The 19050-nt window shown below is 49.1% G+C and overlaps 1 protein-coding gene across 1 annotated transcript in view; it reads right to left on the bottom strand.

The window, feature by feature from the left end:
* Positions 1 to 450: 450 nt before the first annotated feature.
* The window catches only part of LOC127924505 (glutamate receptor-interacting protein 1-like), a gene marked incomplete at its 5' end in the record, with an annotated part of 65861 nt that continues 47261 nt past the window's right edge, over positions 451 to 19050 (bottom strand). The window contains 2 exons of the mRNA XM_052509213.1: positions 451 to 1211; positions 5075 to 5222. Coding sequence (XP_052365173.1) covers positions 1016 to 1211; positions 5075 to 5222 — 344 coding nt within the window. The remainder of the gene's footprint in view (positions 1212 to 5074; positions 5223 to 19050) is intronic.

The raw sequence follows: 19050 nt of genomic DNA, 5'->3' as shown, positions 1-19050 counted from the left end.
GTAGATATAGTATTAATACCTGGTTAGTCATTACTAGACTAGTAGATATAGTGGTGGGGTTAGGGGTCAGGGATAGGGTCAGTACTGTGTTCAGGGCCCTTGAGGGCCAGTCTGGTCTGGTGGTGGGGTTAGAGGTCAGGGTTAGGGTCAATACTGTGTTCGGGGCCCTTGAGGGCCAGTCTGTTCTGGTGGTGGGGTTAGGGTCAGTACCGTGTTCAGGGCCCTTGAGGGCCGGTCTGGTGGTGGGGTTAGGGGTCATGGGTTAGGGATAGGGTCAGTACCGTGTTCAGGACCCTTGAGGGCCAGCCTGGTCTGGTGGTGGGGTTAGGGGTCATAGGTTAGGGATAGGGTCAGTACCGTGTTCAGGACCCTTGAGGGCCAGCCTGGTCTGGTGGTGGGGTTAGGGGTCATGGGTTAGGGATAGGGTCAGTACCGTGTTCAGGACCCTTGAGGGCCAGCCTGGTCTGGTGGTGGGGTTAGGGGTCATGGGTTAGGGATAGGGTCAGTACCGTGTTCAGGACCCTTGAGGGCCAGCCTGGTCTGGTGGTGGGGTTAGGGGTCATAGGTTAGGGATAGGGTCAGTACCGTGTTCAGGACCCTTGAGGGCCAGCCTGGTCTGGTGGTGGGGTTAGGGGTCATAGGTTAGGGATAGGGTCAGTACCGTGTTCAGGACCCTTGAGGGCCAGCCTGGTCTGGTGGTGGGGTTAGGGGTCATGGGTTAGGGATAGGGTCAGTACCGTGTTCAGGACCCTTGAGGGCCAGCCTGGTCTGGTGGTGGGGTTAGGGGTCATAGGTTAGGGATAGGGTCAGTACCGTGTTCAGGACCCTTGAGGGCCAGCCTGGTCTGGTGGTGGGGTTAGGGGTCATAGGTTAGGGATAGGGTCAGTACCGTGTTCAGGACCCTTGAGGGCCAGCCTGGTCTGGTGGTGGGGTTAGGGGTCATAGGTTAGGGATAGGGTCAGTACCGTGTTCAGGACCCTTGAGGGCCAGCCTGGTCTGGTGGTGGGGTTAGGGGTCATAGGTTAGGGATAGGGTCAGTACCGTGTTCAGGACCCTTGAGGGCCAGCCTGGTCTGGTGGTGGGGCAGGATCTCCATCTTGACGTGTTCACAGGCGCTGGCGAGCAGCTGGGTGGCCTCGGCCAAGGTACAATACTCCATACTGGTACCGTCCACAGACAGGATGTGGTCACCCGCGTGCAGCGCCCCACACCTACAGAGAGATGACATGACATTTTTTAGGGGGCATTCTAAAATAGTCCTAATATAGGGCCCAATTCAGACTTGAGGTAAGTAGACTTAAATCAACATGTTTTTTTAAAATACTTAATTCCATGTTAAGTCAATTTATCTCAAGTCTGAATAGGGCCTACAGTACATATAGGAAATATTGGGCAATTTGAGGTGCAGATTTCTACTTCCAATCCCATCCCCTGTTGACTCAGAGATATGTGAGAGATACACATAGAGAGAGAGATACACATAGAGAGAGAGAGAGAGAGAGAGAGAGAGAGAGAGAGAGAGAGAGAGAGAGAGAGAGAGAGAGAGATACACATAGAGAGAGAGAGAGAGAGAGAGAGAGAGAGAGAGAGAGATACACATAGAGAGAGAGAGAGAGAGAGAGAGAGAGAGAGAGAGAGAGAGAGAGAGAGAGAGAGAGAGAGAGAGAGAGAGAGAGAGAGAGAGAGAGAGAGAGAGAGAGAGAGAGAGAGAGAGAGAGAGAGAGAGAGAGAGAGAGAGAGAGAGAGGAAGATAAGGTGGGTGGAGATCTATCCATCCATATTCTGTTTACTTAGTCTTCTCACATCCACAAAGTAGTCAACAAGAGCCTAACGGAGGGCTTTGGGCAAATCTCTTAACGAGAGTCTTCAGAGGCGGGAGAACCATTTATTTTAGTCCGTGAGTGAAGGAAGCAAACTTCTCTCCTTCCAAAGGGTTTGATATTCTGCCCACTCAGTAATCTGATTAGTCTATTAGTAACAGTCGTTAAGGTAAAACTACCTAAACAACCACTCAGTAATCTGATTAGTCTATTAGTAACAGTCGTTAAGGTAAAACTACCTAAACAACCACTCAGTAATCTGATTAGTCTATTAGTAACAGTCGTTAAGGTAAAACTACCTAAACAACCACTCAGTAATCTGATTAGTCTATTAGTAACAGTCGTTAAGGTAAAACTACCTAAACAACCACTCAGTAATCTGATTAGTCTATTAGTAACAGTCGTTTGATAAAACTACCTAAACAACCACTCAGTAATCTGATTAGTCTATTAGTAACAGTCGTTAAGGTAAAACTACCTAAACAACCACTCAGTAATCTGATTAGTCTATTAGTAACAGTCGTTAAGGTAAAACTACCTAAACAACCACTCAGTAATCTGATTAGTCTATTAGTAACAGTCGTTAAGGTAAAACTACCTAAACAACCACTCAGTAATCTGATTAGTCTATTAGTAACAGTCGTTAAGGTAAAACTACCTAAACAACCACTCAGTAATCTGATTAGTCTATTAGTAACAGTCGTTAAGGTAAAACTACCTAAACAACCACTCAGTAATCTGATTAGTCTATTAGTAACAGTCGTTAAGGTAAAACTACCTAAACAACCACTCAGTAATCTGATTAGTCTATTAGTAACAGTCGTTAAGGTAAAACTACCTAAACAACCACTCAGTAATCTGATTAGTCTATTAGTAACAGTCGTTAAGGTAAAACTACCTAAACAACCACTCAGTAATCTGATTAGTCTATTAGTAACAGTCGTTAAGGTAAAACTACCTAAACAACCACTCAGTAATCTGATTAGTCTATTAGTAACAGTCGTTAAGGTAAAACTACCTAAACAACCACTCAGTAATCTGATTAGTCTATTAGTAACAGTCGTTAAGGTAAAACTACCTAAACAACCACTCAGTAATCTGATTAGTCTATTAGTAACAGTCGTTAAGGTAAAACTACCTAAACAACCACTCAGTAATCTGATTAGTCTATTAGTAACAGTCGTTAAGGTAAAACTACCTAAACAACCACTCAGTAATCTGATTAGTCTATTAGTAACAGTCGTTAAGGTAAAACTACCTAAACAACCACTCAGTAATCTGATTAGTCTATTAGTAACAGTCGTTAAGGTAAAACTACCTAAACAACCACTCAGTAATCTGATTAGTCTATTAGTAACAGTCGTTAAGGTAAAACTACCTAAACAACCACTCAGTAATCTGATTAGTCTATTAGTAACAGTCGTTAAGGTAAAACTACCTAAACAACCACTCAGTAATCTGATTAGTCTATTAGTAACAGTCGTTAAGGTAAAACTACCTAAACAACCACTCAGTAATCTGATTAGTCTATTAGTAACAGTCGTTAAGGTAAAACTACCTAAACAACCACTCAGTAATCTGATTAGTCTATTAGTAACAGTCGTTAAGGTAAAACTACCTAAACAACCACTCAGTAATCTGATTAGTCTATTAGTAACAGTCGTTAAGGTAAAACTACCTAAACAACCACTCAGTAATCTGATTAGTCTATTAGTAACAGTCGTTAAGGTAAAACTACCTAAACAACCACTCAGTAATCTGATTAGTCTATTAGTAACAGTCGTTAAGGTAAAACTACCTAAACAACCACTCAGTAATCTGATTAGTCTATTAGTAACAGTCGTTAAGGTAAAACTACCTAAACAACCACTCAGTAATCTGATTAGTCTATTAGTAACAGTCGTTAAGGTAAAACTACCTAAACAACCACTCAGTAATCTGATTAGTCTATTAGTAACAGTCGTTAAGGTAAAACTACCTAAACAACCACTCAGTAATCTGATTCGTCTATCGGTGACCAACCAGGTTTAGCTGGGTGGAGCTATATTAATACTGAGTCAGGACTTCTCCAATCCGTGACTTAGAAGCAACCCAGAGGAAGGAGAGAGGCTTGTTATCCTCCCTGAATGTTTAATAAGTAGAGCGCCGGAGAGAGGCCTAGAGGACTGTCTTATTATAGTCAGTGAGCGAAGGAAGTAAACTTCTCTCCTTCCTCCTCATAAAGACTGTGACTTTATCCCAAATGGCACCCTATTCACTATATCGTGCACTACTTTTAATCAGTGGCCTATGGGTCCTAGGGCACTACATAGGGTATAGAGTGCCATTAGGGAAAGAGAGTGTATTTTCCGTCCACTCAGCATTGTGTTTCTCTGTTGTTATTCCAGGCCGCCCCGCTAGCGTCAGACCACATATGACTTATTGTATTTCTATAATTAGCCACTAAGCGTTTATACATTTCAAAATATCAAACGTCTCAAAGGCAACAAGCTTCCACCTGCACATCCATTTGTTTTCTCTCTTCTCTCTGTTTCTTCCTCTGAATCGATTCCTGTCAGGAAGCAATAGAGGCTCTGCAGGAGACCCACAGATAAGTCATCAAATAATCTCTCTCTCTCCCTCTCCCTCTCTCTCTCTCTCTCTCTCTCTCTCTCTCTCTCCCTCTCTCTCTCTCTCTCTCTCTCTCTCTCTCTCTCTCTCTCTCTCTCTCTCTCTCTCTCTCTCTCTCTCTCCTCTCTCTCTCTCTCTCTCTCTCTCTCTCTCTCTCTCTCTCTCTCTCTCTCTCTCTCTCTCTCTCTCTCTCTCTCTCTCTCTCTCTCTCTCTCTCTCTCTCTCTCTCTCTCTCTCTCTCTCTCTGCTCTCTCTCTCTCTCTCCTCTCTCTCTCTCTCTCTCTCTCTCTCTCTCTCTCTCTCTCTCTCTCTCTCTCTCTCTCTCTCTCTCTCTCTCTCTCTCTCTCTGCCTCTCTCTCTCTCTCTCTCTGTCTCTCTCTCTCTCTCTCTCTCTCTCTCTCTCTCTGTCTCTCTCTCTCTCTCTCTCTCTCTCTCTCTCTCTCTCTCTCTCTCCTCTCTCTCCTCTCCCTCTCTCTCCTCCTCTCCCTCTCTCTCCTCCCTCCCTCCCTCCCTCTCTCCCTCTCTCCCTCTCTCCCTCTCTCCCTCTCCTCCCTCCCTCCCTCCCTCCCTCCCTCCATGTCTGCAGTGTGTCCGTGTCTGTAGGGACAGGACATATATTCAACTGGCCCAGCGGGTTTAGTTACCTGTCTGCGATGCTTGCGGGCTTGACCTTGTCTATGATGATGACCTGCTTGTTGCAGTACATGGAGGTGTTGAGGGCCAGGCCCAGACTGGACCCCAGGGACTTGGCTACCTCAACCAGCAGAGGCCCTGAAGCTGTGGCTATGGAGTCTGGAGGAGAGGAGAGAGGGAGTGGGCAGACAGACAGACAGACAGACAGACAGACAGACAGACAGACAGACAGACAGACAGAGGGAGAGAGAGAGAGGGAGAGAGAGAGAGAGAGGAGAGAGAGAGACAGAGACAGAGAGAGAGAGAGAGAGAGAGAGAGAGAGAGAGAGAGAGAGAGAGAGAGAGAGAGAGAGAGAGAGAGAGAGAGAGAGAGAGAGAGAGACAGAGAGAGAGAGAGAGGGAGAGGGAGAGAGAGAGAGAGAGAGAACATGGGTTAGTCAGTCTGTTGTCAGGTTGTCATGGAAGTGATGCTGATGGAAACACCACAGTCTCTAACATATCAATATTCTGCAACACCTTAAAGGGTGACACTGTACTCAACAATCACACATTGCACACGCTCACACCATCCCATCAACTAGAAAGGGATGTCACCCTACAGCCACAATAATCAGAAACCTCTGTCACTGTGCTGTAAATGGACCATGTTGACCTATGGACCATGTTGACCTATGGACCATGTTGACCTCTGGACCATGTTGACCTATGGACCATGTTGACCTATGGACCATGTTGACCTATGGACCACGTTGACCTATGGACCACGTTGACCTATGGACCACGTTGACCTATGGACCATGTTGACCTATGGACCACGTTGACCTATGGACCACGTTGACCTATGGACCACGTTGACCTATGGACCATGTTGACCTATGGACCACGTTGACCTATGGACCATGTTGACCTATGGACCATGTTGACCTATGGACCATGTTGACCTATGGACCACGTTGACCTATGAACCATGTTGACCTATGGACCATGTTGACCTATGGACCACGTTGACCTATGGACCACGTTGACCTATGGACCATGTTGACCTCTGGACCATGTTGACCTATGGACCATGTTGACCTATGGACCATGTTGACCTATGGACCACGTTGACCTATGGACCACGTTGACCTATGGACCACGTTGACCTATGGACCATGTTGACCTATGGACCACGTTGACCTATGGACCACGTTGACCTATGGACCACGTTGACCTATGGACCATGTTGACCTATGGACCACGTTGACCTATGGACCATGTTGACCTATGGAACTCGGTGACCATTAAGGAGCCCTAATGGAGAAACCACTAACCAGGATGCCTGTAGGTTCTGATGAAACTGGGCAACCATTAAGGAGCCCTAATGGAGAAACCACTAACCAGGATCCCTGTAAGTTCTGATGAAACTGGGCGACCATTAAGGAGCCTTGAATGGAGAAACCACTAACCAGGATCCCTGTAGGTTCTGATGAAACTGGGCGACCATTAAGGAGCCCTAATGGAGAAACCACTAACCAGGATCCCTGTAAGTTCTGATGAAACTGGGCGACCATTAAGGAGCCTTGAATGGAGAAACCACTAACCAGGATGCCTGTAGGTTCTGATGAAACTGGGCGACCATTAAGGAGCCTTGAATGGAGAAACCACTAACCAGGATCCCTGTAGGTTCTGATGAAACTGGGCGACCATTAAGGAGCCCTAATGGAGAAACCACTAACCAGGATCCCTGTAAGTTCTGATGAAACTGGGTGACCATTAAGGAGCCCTAATGGCTTCCACTCTGCTCCTTCGTACAGTTACACAACATGTGGAATAATGAAACTGTGGTGCAGGCAGGGGAGTGGGGGTTTAGCCAGAGGCAACCCCCTGTTGTGAAAGGTAACAGCTACAGTATCTAGCTGTATTCACAGACAATGCAACACTGAAACATGAACCTAAACACAACCACATGAACCTACACACAAACACATGAACCTAAACACAACCACATGAACCTAAACACAACCACATGAACCTAAACACAACCACATGAACCTAAGCACAACCACATGAACCTAAACACAACCACATGAACCTAAACACAACCACAAGAACCTAAACACAAACACAACCACATGAACCTAAACACAAACACAACCACATGAACCTAAACACAACCACATGAACCTAAACACAACCACATGAACCTAAACACAACCACATGAACCTAAACACAACCACATGAACCTAAACACAACATGAACCTAAACACAACCACATGAACCTAAACACAACCACATGAACCTAAACACAACCACAACTACATGAACCTAAACACAACCACAAGAACCTAACACAACCACAAGAACCAAACACAACCACAAGAACCTAAACACAACCACATGAACCTAAACACAACCACATGGACCTAAACACAACCACAAGAACCTAAACACAACCACATGAACCTAAACACAACCACATGAACCTAAACACAACCACAACCACATGAACCTAAACACAACCACATGAACCTAAACACAACCACATGAACCTAAACACAACCACATGAACCTAAACACAACCACATGAACCTAAACACAACCACATGAACCTAAACACAACCACATGAACCTAAACACAACCACATGAACCTAAACACAACCACATGAACCTAAACACAACCACATGAACCTAAACACAACCACAACCACATGAACCTAAACACAACCACATGAACCTAAACACAACCACATGAACCTAAACACAACCACATGAACCTAAACACAACCACAAGAACCTAAACACAACCACATGAACCTAAACACAACCACATGAACCTAAACACAACCACAAGAACCTAAACACAACCACAAGAACCTAAACACAACCACATGAACCTAAACACAACCACAAGAACCTAAACACAACCACATGAACCTAAACACAACCACATGAACCTAAACACAACCACAAGAACCTAAACACAACCACAACCACATGAACCTAAACACAACCACATGAACCTAAACACAACCACAAGAACCTAAACACAACCACAACCACATGAACCTAAACACAACCACATGAACCTAAACACAACCACATGAACCTAAACACAACCACAACCACATGAACCTAAACACAACCACATGAACCTAAACACAACCACATGAACCTAAACACAACCACATGAACCTAAACACAACCACAACCACATGAACCTAAACACAACCACATGAACCTAAACACAACCACATGAACCTAAACACAACCACATGAACCTAAACACAACCAACATGAACCTAAACACAACCACATGAACCTAAACACAACCACATGAACCTAAACCTAAACACAACCACATGAACCTAAACACAACCGAAACCTAAACACAACCACAACCACATGAACCTAAACACAATCACAACCGCATGAACCTAAACACAACCGCATGAACCTAAACACAACCACAACCACATGAACCTAAACACAACCACATGAACCTAAACACAACCACATGAACCTAAACACAACCGCATGAACCTAAACACAACCGCATGAACCTAAACACAACCACAACCACATGAACCCAAACACATTCACAACCGCATGAACCTAAACACAACCACATGAACCTAAACACAACCGCATGAACCTAAACACAACCACAACCACATGAACCTAAACACAACCACATGAACCTAAACACAACTACATGAACCTAAACACAACCACAACCACATGAACCTAAACACAACCACAAGAACCTAAACACAACCACATGAACCTAAACACAACCACATGAACCTAAACACAACCACATGAACCTAAACACAACCACAAGAACCTAAACACAACCACATGAACCTAAACACAACCACAAGAACCTAAACACAACCACAACCACATGAACCTAAACACAACTACATGAACCTAAACACAACCACATGAACCTAAACACACCACAACCACATGAACACAAACACAACCACATGAACCTAAACACAACCACATGAACCTAAACACAACCACATGAACCTAAACACAACCACATGAACCTAAACACAACCGCATGAACCTAAACACAACCACATGAACCTAAACACAACCACAACCACATGAACCTAAACACAATCACAACCGCATGAACCTAAACACAACCACATGAACCTAAACACAACCGCATGAACCTAAACACAACCACAACCACATGAACCTAAACACAACCACATGAACCTAAACACAAACCAACCACATGAACCTAAACACAACCACATGAACCTAAACACAACCGCATGAACCTAAACACAACCACATGAACCTAAACACAACCACATGAACCTAAACACAACCACATGAACCTAAACACAACCACATGAACCTAAACACAACCACATGAACCTAAACACAACCGCATGAACCTAAACACAACCACATGAACCTAAACACAACCACATGAACCTAAACACAACCACAACCACATGAACCTAAACACAACCACATGAACCTAAACACAACCACATGAACCTAAACACAACCACAACCAAAACAGGTCCCCTAATGTGTTTCAATGCTTTCACTTCACATTCAGCATCTAGATGTTCAAAACATCTGAAGAACTGTGAACGTCCAACTGCCTGTGTGTTTTAGTGATTTCACTCCACAGAGCAGACCCGGCTAGGATGAACTAACTAAATGGGTAGTTGAAATGAGCCGGGGGGGAACCATTTTTGGGGGTTTCGTGCAAATGGAATTATATTAAATTCTGCTTACATCACGCTCTACCACAAAAAAACACATAACATTGAAATGCAGAGACTCTGAGATCACTGGGTGCTTTTGAAGCGACAGGTTGCTGTGATATCTGTATTCGTGTAAAACAGGATCCTTCGAGCCGTCGTAAGGACACAGATTCAGCAGGAGACAGGCAGGAAGAGGTGCAAATGAGGATTTATTTACAGAGCGCTGGTGTATCAAGGAAGAGGGTGATATTTACAATATATATATACAAAGATCTGACTTCAAAAGGTCAGCATTAAATAGAAAAAGCCTCTCATCAGGTATAACCTGTCTGAACCAATAAAGCACAGCTGGGGTGTACCAGGCTCAGATACCAGCCTCCCCTTAGTTACCCAACAGCTGGGATGTACCAGGCTCAGATACCAGCCTCCCCTTAGTTACCCAACAGCTGGGATGTACCAGGCTCAGATACCAGCCTCCCCTTAGTTACCCAACAGCTGGGATGTACCAGGCTCAGATACCAGCCTCCCCTTAGTTACCCAACAGCTGGGATGTACCAGGCTCAGATACCAGCCTCCCCTTAGTTACCCAACAGCTGGGATGTACCAGGCTCAGATAACAGCCTCCCCTTAGTTACCCAACAGCTGGGGTGTACCAGGCTCAGATACCAGCCTCCCCTTAGTTACCCAACAGCTGGGGTGTACCAGGCTCAGATACCAGCCTCCCCTTAGTTACCCAACAGCTGGGGTGTACCAGGCTCAGATACCAGCCTCCCCTTAGTTACCCAACAGCTGGGGTGTACCAGGCTCAGATACAGCCTCCCCTTAGTTACCCAACAGCTGGGATGTACCAGGCTCAGATACCAGCCTCCCCTTAGTTACCCAACAGCTGGGATGTACCAGGCTCAGATACCAGCCTCCCCTTAGTTACCCAACAGCTGGGGTGTACCAGGCTCAGATACCAGCCTCCCCTTAGTTACCCAACAGCTGGGATGTACCAGGCTCAGATACCAGCCTCCCCTTAGTTACCCAACAGCTGGGGTGTACCAGGCTCAGATACCAGCCTCCCCTTAGTTACCCAACAGCTGGGGTGTACCAGGCTCAGATACCAGCCTCCCCTTAGTTACCCAACAGCTGGGGTGTACCAGGCTCAGATACCAGCCTCCCTTAGTTACCCAACAGCTGGGGTGTACCAGGCTCAGATACCAGCCTCCCCTTAGTTACCCAGCAGCTGGGATGTACCAGGCTCAGATACCAGCCTCCCCTTAGTTACCAAACAGCTGGGGTGTACCAGGCTCAGATACAGCCTCCCCTTAGTTACCCAACAGCTGGGGTGTACCAGGCTCAGATACAACCTCCCCTTAGTTACCCAACAGCTGGGGTGTACCAGGCTCAGATACAGCCTCCCCTTAGTTACCCAACAGCTGGGGTGTACCAGGCTCAGATACAGCCTCCCCTTAGTTACCCAGCAGCTGGGGTGTACCAGGCTCAGATACAGCCTCCCCTTAGTTACCCAACAGCTGGGATGTACCAGGCTCAGATACAGCCTCCCCTTAGTTACCCAACAGCTGGGGTGTACCAGGCTCAGATACAGCCTCCCCCTAGTTACCCAACAGCTGGGGTGTACCAGGCTCAGATACATCCTCCCCTTAGTTACCCAACAGCTGGGGTGTACCAGGCTCAGATACCAGCCTCCCCTTGAGTCCACTAATTCTGGTCTCTACACCCCTCCCCCTATTCTGGTCTCTACACCCCTCCCCTTATTCTGGTCTCTACACCCCTCCCCCTATTCTGGTCTCTACACCCCTCCCCTTATTCTGGTCTCTACACCCCTCCCCCTATTCTGGTCTCTACACCCTCCCCTTATTCTGGTCTCTACACCCCTCCCCTTATTCTGGTCTCTACACCCCTCCCCTATTCTGGTCTCTACACCCCTCCCCTTATTCTGGTCTCTACACCCCTCCCCTTATTCTGGTCTCTACACCCCTCCCCTTATTCTGGTCTCTACACCCCTCCCCTTATTCTGGTCTCTACACCCCTCCCCTTATTCTGGTCTCTACACCCCTCCCCTTATTCTGGTCTCTATCCTTATTCTGGTCTCTACACCCCTCCCCTTATTCTGGTCTCTACACCCCTCCCCTTATCTGGTCTCTACACCCCTCACCCCTTCCCTTATTCTGGTCTCTACACCCCTCCCCTTATTCTCGTCTCTACACCCTTCCCCTTATTCTGGTCTCTACACCCCTCACCCCTCCCCTTATTCTCGTCTCTACACCCCTCCCCTTACTCTAGTCTCTACATCCCTCCCCCTATTCTGGTCTCTACACCACTCACCCCTCCCCTTATTCTCATCTCTACACCACTCACCCCTCCCCTTATTCTGGTCTCTACACCCCTCCCCTTATTCTGGTCTCTACACCCCTCCCCTTATTCTGGTCTCTACACCCCTCCCTCCCCTTATTCTGTCATCTCTACACCACCCCCCTCCCCTTATTCTGGTCTCTACACCCCTCCCCTCCTTATTCTGGTCTCTACACCCCTCCCCTTATTCTGGTCTCTACACCACTCACCCCTCCCCTTGTTCTAGTCTCTACACCCCTCCCCTTATTCTGGTCTCTACACCCCTCACCCCTCCCCTGATTCTGGTCTCTACACCACTCCCCTTATTCTGGTCTCTACACCCCTCCCCTTATTCTGGTCTCTACACCCCTCCCCTTATTCTGGTCTCTACACCCCTCACCCCTCCCCTTATTCTCGTCTCTACACCACTCACCCCTCCCCTTATTCTGGTCTCTACACCCCTCCCCTTGTTCTAGTCTCTACACCCCTCCCCTTATTCTGGTCTCTACACCCCTCCCCTTATTCTGGTCTCTACACCCCTCCCCTTGTTCTAGTCTCTACACCCCTCCCCTTGTTCTAGTCTCTACACCCCTCCCCTCCCCTTATTCTGGTCTCTACACCCCTCCCCTTTATTCTGGTCTCTACACCCCTCCCCTTATTCTGGTCTCTACACCCCTCCCCTTATTCTGGTCTCTACACCCTCCCCTTATTCTGGTCTCTACACCCCTCCCCTCCCCTGATTCTGGTCTCTACACCCCTCCCCCTTATTCTGGTCTCTACACCACTCACCCCTCCCCTTATTCTGGTCTCTACACCCCCCTCCCCTTATTCTGGTCTCTACACCCCTCCCCTTATTCTGGTCTCTCACCCTCCACTTATTCTGGTCTCTACACCCCTCACCTGGTCTCTCACCCCTCCCTGGTCTCTACACCCCTCCCCCTCCCCTGATTCTGGTCTCTACACCACCTCCCCTTATTCTGGTCTCTACACCCTCACCCCCCCCTATTCTGGTCTCTACACCCCACCCCCCCTTATTCTGGTCTCTACACCCTCACCCTCCCCTTATTCTGGTCTCTACACCCCTCCCCTTGTTCTAGTCTCTATACCCTCCCTTATTCTGGTCTCTACACCACTCCCCTCCCTTGTTCTGGTCTCTACACCCTCACCCCTCCCCTTGTTCTGGTCTCTCTACCACCACCCCCCCTTATTCTGGTCTCTCCCCCTCCCCTTATTCTGGTCTCTACACCCTCACCCCTCCCCTTGTTCTATTCTCACCCCTCCCCTTGTTCTAGTCTCTACACCCCTCCCCCTCCCCTTATTCTGGTCTCTACACCCTTATTCTGGTCTCTACACCTCCCCTTATTCTGGTCTCTACACCCCTCCCCTTATTCTGGTCTCACCCCTCCCCTTATTCTGGTCTCTACACCCCCCCTTATTCTGGTCTCTACACCCTCACCCCTCCCCTTATTCTGGTCTCTACACCCCTCCCCTTATTCTGGTCTCTACACCCCTCACCCCTCCCCTATTCTGGTCTCTACACCCCCCTTATTCTGGTCTCTACACCCCTCCCCTTATTCTGGTCTCTACACCCCTCCCCTTATTCTGGTCTCTACACCCCTCCCCTATTCTGGTCTCTACACCCCTCCCCTTATTCTGGTCTCTACACCCCTCCCCTTATTCTGGTCTCTACACCCCTCCCCCTGGTCTCTACACCCTCCCCTATTCTGGTCTCTACACCCCTCCCCTTATTCTGGTCTCTACCCCTCCCCTTATTCTGGTCTCTACACCCCCCCTTATTCTGGTCTCTACACCCCTCCCCTTATTCTGGTCTCTACACCCCTCCCCTTATTCTGGTCTCTACACCCCTCCCCTTATTCTGGTCTCTACACCTCTCCCCTTATTCTGGTCTCTCCCCTTATTCTGGTCCCACATCTCCTTATTCTGGTCTCTACACCCCTTATTCTGGTCTCTACACCCCCTCCCCTTATTCTGGTCTCTACATCCCTCCCCTTATTCTGGTCTCTACACCCTCCCCTTATTCTGGTCTCTACACCCCTCCTTATTCTGGTCTCTACACCCCTCCCCTTATTCTGGTCTCTACACCCTCCCCTTATTCTGGTCTCTACACCTTTCCCCTTATTCTGGTCTCTACACCCCTCCCCTTATTCTGGTCTCTACACCTCTCCCCTATTCTGGTCTCTACACCCCTCCCCTTATTCTGTCTCTACACCCCTCACCCCTCCCCTTATTCTCGTCTCTACACCCCTCCCCTTATTCTAGTCTCTACACCCTCCCCTATTCTGGTCTCTACACCACCCCCCTCCCCTTATTCTGGTCTCTACACCCCTTTATTCTGGTCTCTACACCCCTCCCCTTATTCTGGTCTCTACACCCTCCCCTTATTCTGGTCTCTACACCCCTCCCCCTCCCCTTATTCTCTCTACACCACTCACCCTCCCCTTATTCTGGTCTCTACACCCCACCCCCCTTATTCTGGTCTCTACACCCCTCCCCTTATTCTGGTCCTATTCCTTATTGTCTCTCTACACCACTCCCCCTCCCCTTATTCTGGTCTCTACACCCTCACCCTCCCCTTATTCTGGTCTCTACACCCTCACCCCTCCCCTTATTCCCCCCCTTATTCTGGTCTCTACACCCCTCCCCTTATTCTGGTCTCTACCCCTCTACACCCCTCCCTTATTCTGGTCTCTACCCTCCCCTTATTCTGGTCTCTACACCCCTCACCCCTCCCCTTATTCTGGTCTCTACACCCCTCCCCTTATTCTGGTCTCTACACCCTCACCCCTCCCCTTATTCTGGTCTCTACACCTCCTTATTCTGGTCTCTACACCCCTCCTTATTCTGGTCTCTACACCCCTCCCCTTATTCTGGTCTCTACACCCCTCCCCTTATTCTGGTCTCTACACCCCTCCCCTTATTCTGGTCTCTACACCCCTCCCCTTATTCTGGTCTCTACACCCCTCCCCTTATTCTGGTCTCTACACCCTCCCTTATTCTGGTCTCTACACCCTCCCCTTATTCTGGTCTCTACACCCCTCCTTATTCTGGTCTCTACACCCTCCCCTTATTCTGGTCTCTACACCCTCCCCTTATTCTGGTCTCTACACCCCTCCCCTTATTCTGGTCTCTACACCCTTCCCTTATTCTGGTCTCTACACCCCTCCCCTTATTCTGGTCTCTACACCCCTCCCTTATTCTGGTCTCCTCCCCTTATTCTGGTCTCTACACCCCTCCCCTTATTCTGGTCTCTACACCCTCCCCTTATTCTGGTCTCTACACCCTCCCCTTATTCTGGTCTCTACACCCCTCCCCTTATTCTGGTCTCTACACCCCTCCCCCTTTTTCTGGTCTCTACACCCCTCCCCTTATTCTGGTCTCTACACCCTCCCCTTATTCTGGTCTCTACACCCCCCTTATTCTGGTCTCTACACCCCTCCCCTTATTCTGGTCTCTACACCCCTCCCCTTATTCTGGTCTCTACACCCCTCCCCTTATTCTGGTCTCTACACCCCTCACCCCTCCCCTTATTCTGGTCTCTACACCCCTCCCCCCTCCCCTTATTCTGGTCTCTACACCCCTCACCCCTCCCCTTATTCTGGTCTCTACACCCCTCCCCTTATTCTGGTCTCTACACCCCTCCCCTTATTCTGGTCTCTACACCCCTCACCCCTCCCCTTATTGTCCTCTTACCCCTCCCCTTATTCTGGTCTCTACACCCCTCCCTCCTCCCCTTATTCTGGTCTCTACACCCCTCCCCTTATTCTGGTCTCTACACCCTCACCCCTCCCCTTATTCTGGTCTCTACACCCTCTCCCCTTATTCTGGTCTCTACACCCCTCCTCCCCTTGTTCTGGTCTCTACACCCCTCCCCTTATTCTGGTCTCTACACCCCTCACCCCTCCCCTGATTCTGGTCTCTACACCACTCCCTGATTCTGGTCTCTACACCGCTCCTTATTCTGGTCTCTACACCCCTCCCCTTATTCTGGTCTCTACACCCCTCACCCCTCCCTTATTCTCATCTCTACACCACTCACCTCCCCTTATTCTGGTCTCTACACCCCTCCCCTTGTTCTGGTCTCTACACCCCCCCCTTATTCTGGTCTCTACACCCCTCCCTTGTTCTAGTCTCTCACCCTCCCCTTATTCTGGTCTCTACACCCCTCCCTTATTCTAGTCTCTACACCCCTCCCCTTGTTCTGGTCTCTACCACTCACCCCTCCCCTTGTTCTGGTCTCTACACCCTCACCCCTCCCTTATTCTGGTCTCTACACCCCTCCCCTTATTCTGGTCCTTTCACCCCTCCTTATTCTGGTCTCTACACCCCTCACCCCTCCCCTTATTCTGGTCTCTACACCCCTCCCCTTATTCTGGTCTCTACACCCCTCCCCCTCCCCTGATTCTGGTCTCTACACCACTCCCCTTATTCTGGTCTCTACACCCCTCCCCTTATTCTGGTCTCTACACCCTCCCCTTATTCTGGTCTCTACACCCCACCCCTCCCCTTATTCTGGTCTCTACACCCCTCACCCCTCCCCTTATTCTGGTCTCTATCCCCTCTGGTCTCTACACCCCTCCCCTTGTTCTGGTCTCTACACCCCTCCTTATTCTGGTCTCTACACCCCTCCCCTTGTTCTAGTCTCTTATTCTGGTCTCTACACCCCTCCCCTTGTTCTGGTCTCTACACCCCTCCCCTTATTCTGGTCTCTACACCACCTCCCCTTATTCTGGTCTCTACACCACTCCCCCTCCCTTATTCTGGTCTCTACACCCCTCCCCTTATTCTGGTCTCTACACCCCTCCCCTTATTCTGGTCTCTACACCCCTCCCCTTATTCTGGTCTCTACACCCCTCCCCTTATTCTTGTCTCTACACCCCCCCCCCTTATTCTGGTCTCTACACCCTCCCCTTATTCTGGTCTCTACACCCCTCCCCCTTATTCTGGTCTCTACACCCTCCCCTTATTCTGGTCTCTACACCCCTCCCCTTATTCTGGTCTCTACACCCCTCACCCCTCCCTTATTCTGGTCTCTACACCCCTCCCCTTATTCTGGTCTCTACACCCCTCACCCCTCCCCTTATTCTGGTCTCTACACCCCTCCCCTTATTCTGGTCTCTACACCCCTCACCCCTTGATTCTGGTCTCTACACCCCTCCCCCTCCTTATTCTGGTCTCTACACCCTCACCCCCCTTATTCTGGTCTCTACACCCCTCCCTTGTTCCTCTATACCCTCCCTTATTCTGGTCTCTACACCACTCACCCCTCCCCTTGTTCTAGTCTCTATTCTTGGTCTCTACACCCCTCCCCTTATTCTGGTCTCTACACCCTCCCCTTATTCTGGTCTCTACACCCTCACCCCCCCTTATTCTGGTCTCTACACCACCACCTCCCCTTATTCTGGTCTCTACACCACTCCCCCTCCCCTTATTCTGGTCTCTACACCCCTCCCCTTATTCTGGTCTCTACACCCCTCCTTATTCTGGTCTCTACACCCTCCCTTATTCTGGTCTCTACACCCCTCCCCTTATTCTGGTGTCTACACCCCTCCCCTTATTCTGGTCTCTACACCCCTCCCCCTCCCCTTATTCTGGTCTCTACACCCTCCCCTTATTCTGGTCTCTACACCCCTCCCCCTCCCCTTATTCTGGTCTCTACACCCCTCCCCTTATTCTGGTCTCTACACCCCTCCCCTTATTCTGGTCTCTACACCCCTCCCCTTATTCTGGTCTCTACACCCCTCCCTTATTCTGGTCTCTACACCTCCCCTTATTCTGGTCTCTACACCCCTCCCCTTATTCTAGTCTCTACACCCCTCCCCTCTTCCCCTTATTCTGGTCTCTACACCCCTCCCCTTATTCTGGTCTCTACACCCCTCCTTATTCTGGTCTCTACCCCTCCCCTTATTCTGGTCTCTACACCCTGGTCTCTACACCCCTCCCTTATTCTGGTCTCTACACCCTTCCCCTTATTCTGGTCTCTACACCTCTCCCCTTATTCTGGTCTCTACACCCCTTTATTCTGGTCTCTACACCCCTCCCCTTATTCTGGTCTCTACACCCCTCCCCTTATTCTGGTCTCTACACCCCTCCCCTTATTCTGGTCTCTACATCCCTCCCCTTATTCTGGTCTCTACACCCCTCCCCTTATTCTGGTCTCTACACCCCTCCCCTTATTCTGGTCTCTACACCCCTCCCCTTATTCTGGTCTCTACACCCTCCCCTTATTCTGGTCTCTACACCTCTCCCCTTATTCTGGTCTCTACACCCTCCCCTTATTCTGGTCTCTACACCTCTCCCCTTATTCTGGTCTCTACACCCCTCCCCTTATTCTGGTCTCTACACCCCTCCCCTTATTCTGGTCTCTACATCCCTCCCCTTATTCTGGTCTCTACACCCCTCCCCTTATTCTGGTCTCTACACCCCTCCCCTTATTCTGGTCTCTACACCCCTCCCCTTATTCTGGTCTCTACACCCCTCCCCTTATTCTGGTCTCTACATCCCTCCCCTTATTCTGGTCTCTACACCCCTCCCTTATTCTGGTCTCTTACCCCTCCTTATTCTGGTCTCTACACCCTCCCCTTATTCTGGTCTCTACACCCCTCCCCTTATTCTGGTCTCTACCCTCCCCCCCTTATTCTGGTCTCTACACCCCTCCCCTTATTCTGGTCTCTACACCCCTCCCCTTATTCTGGTCTCTACACCTCCCCTTATTCTGGTCTCTACACCCCTCCCCTTATTCTGGTCTCCCCCCCTTTATTCTGGTCTCTACACCCCTCCCCTTATTCTGGTCTCTACACCCCTCCTTATTCTGGTCTCTACACCCCTCCCCTTATTCTGGTCTCCACCCCTCCCCTTATTCTGGTCTCTACACCCCTCCCCTTATTCTGGTCTCCCTTTATTCTGGT

This window comes from Oncorhynchus keta, unplaced genomic scaffold (assembly GCF_023373465.1).
Source record: "Oncorhynchus keta strain PuntledgeMale-10-30-2019 unplaced genomic scaffold, Oket_V2 Un_contig_4161_pilon_pilon, whole genome shotgun sequence".
NCBI classification, from domain to species: domain Eukaryota; kingdom Metazoa; phylum Chordata; class Actinopteri; order Salmoniformes; family Salmonidae; genus Oncorhynchus; species Oncorhynchus keta.
This window is presented reverse-complemented; position numbering and strand designations above follow the sequence as displayed.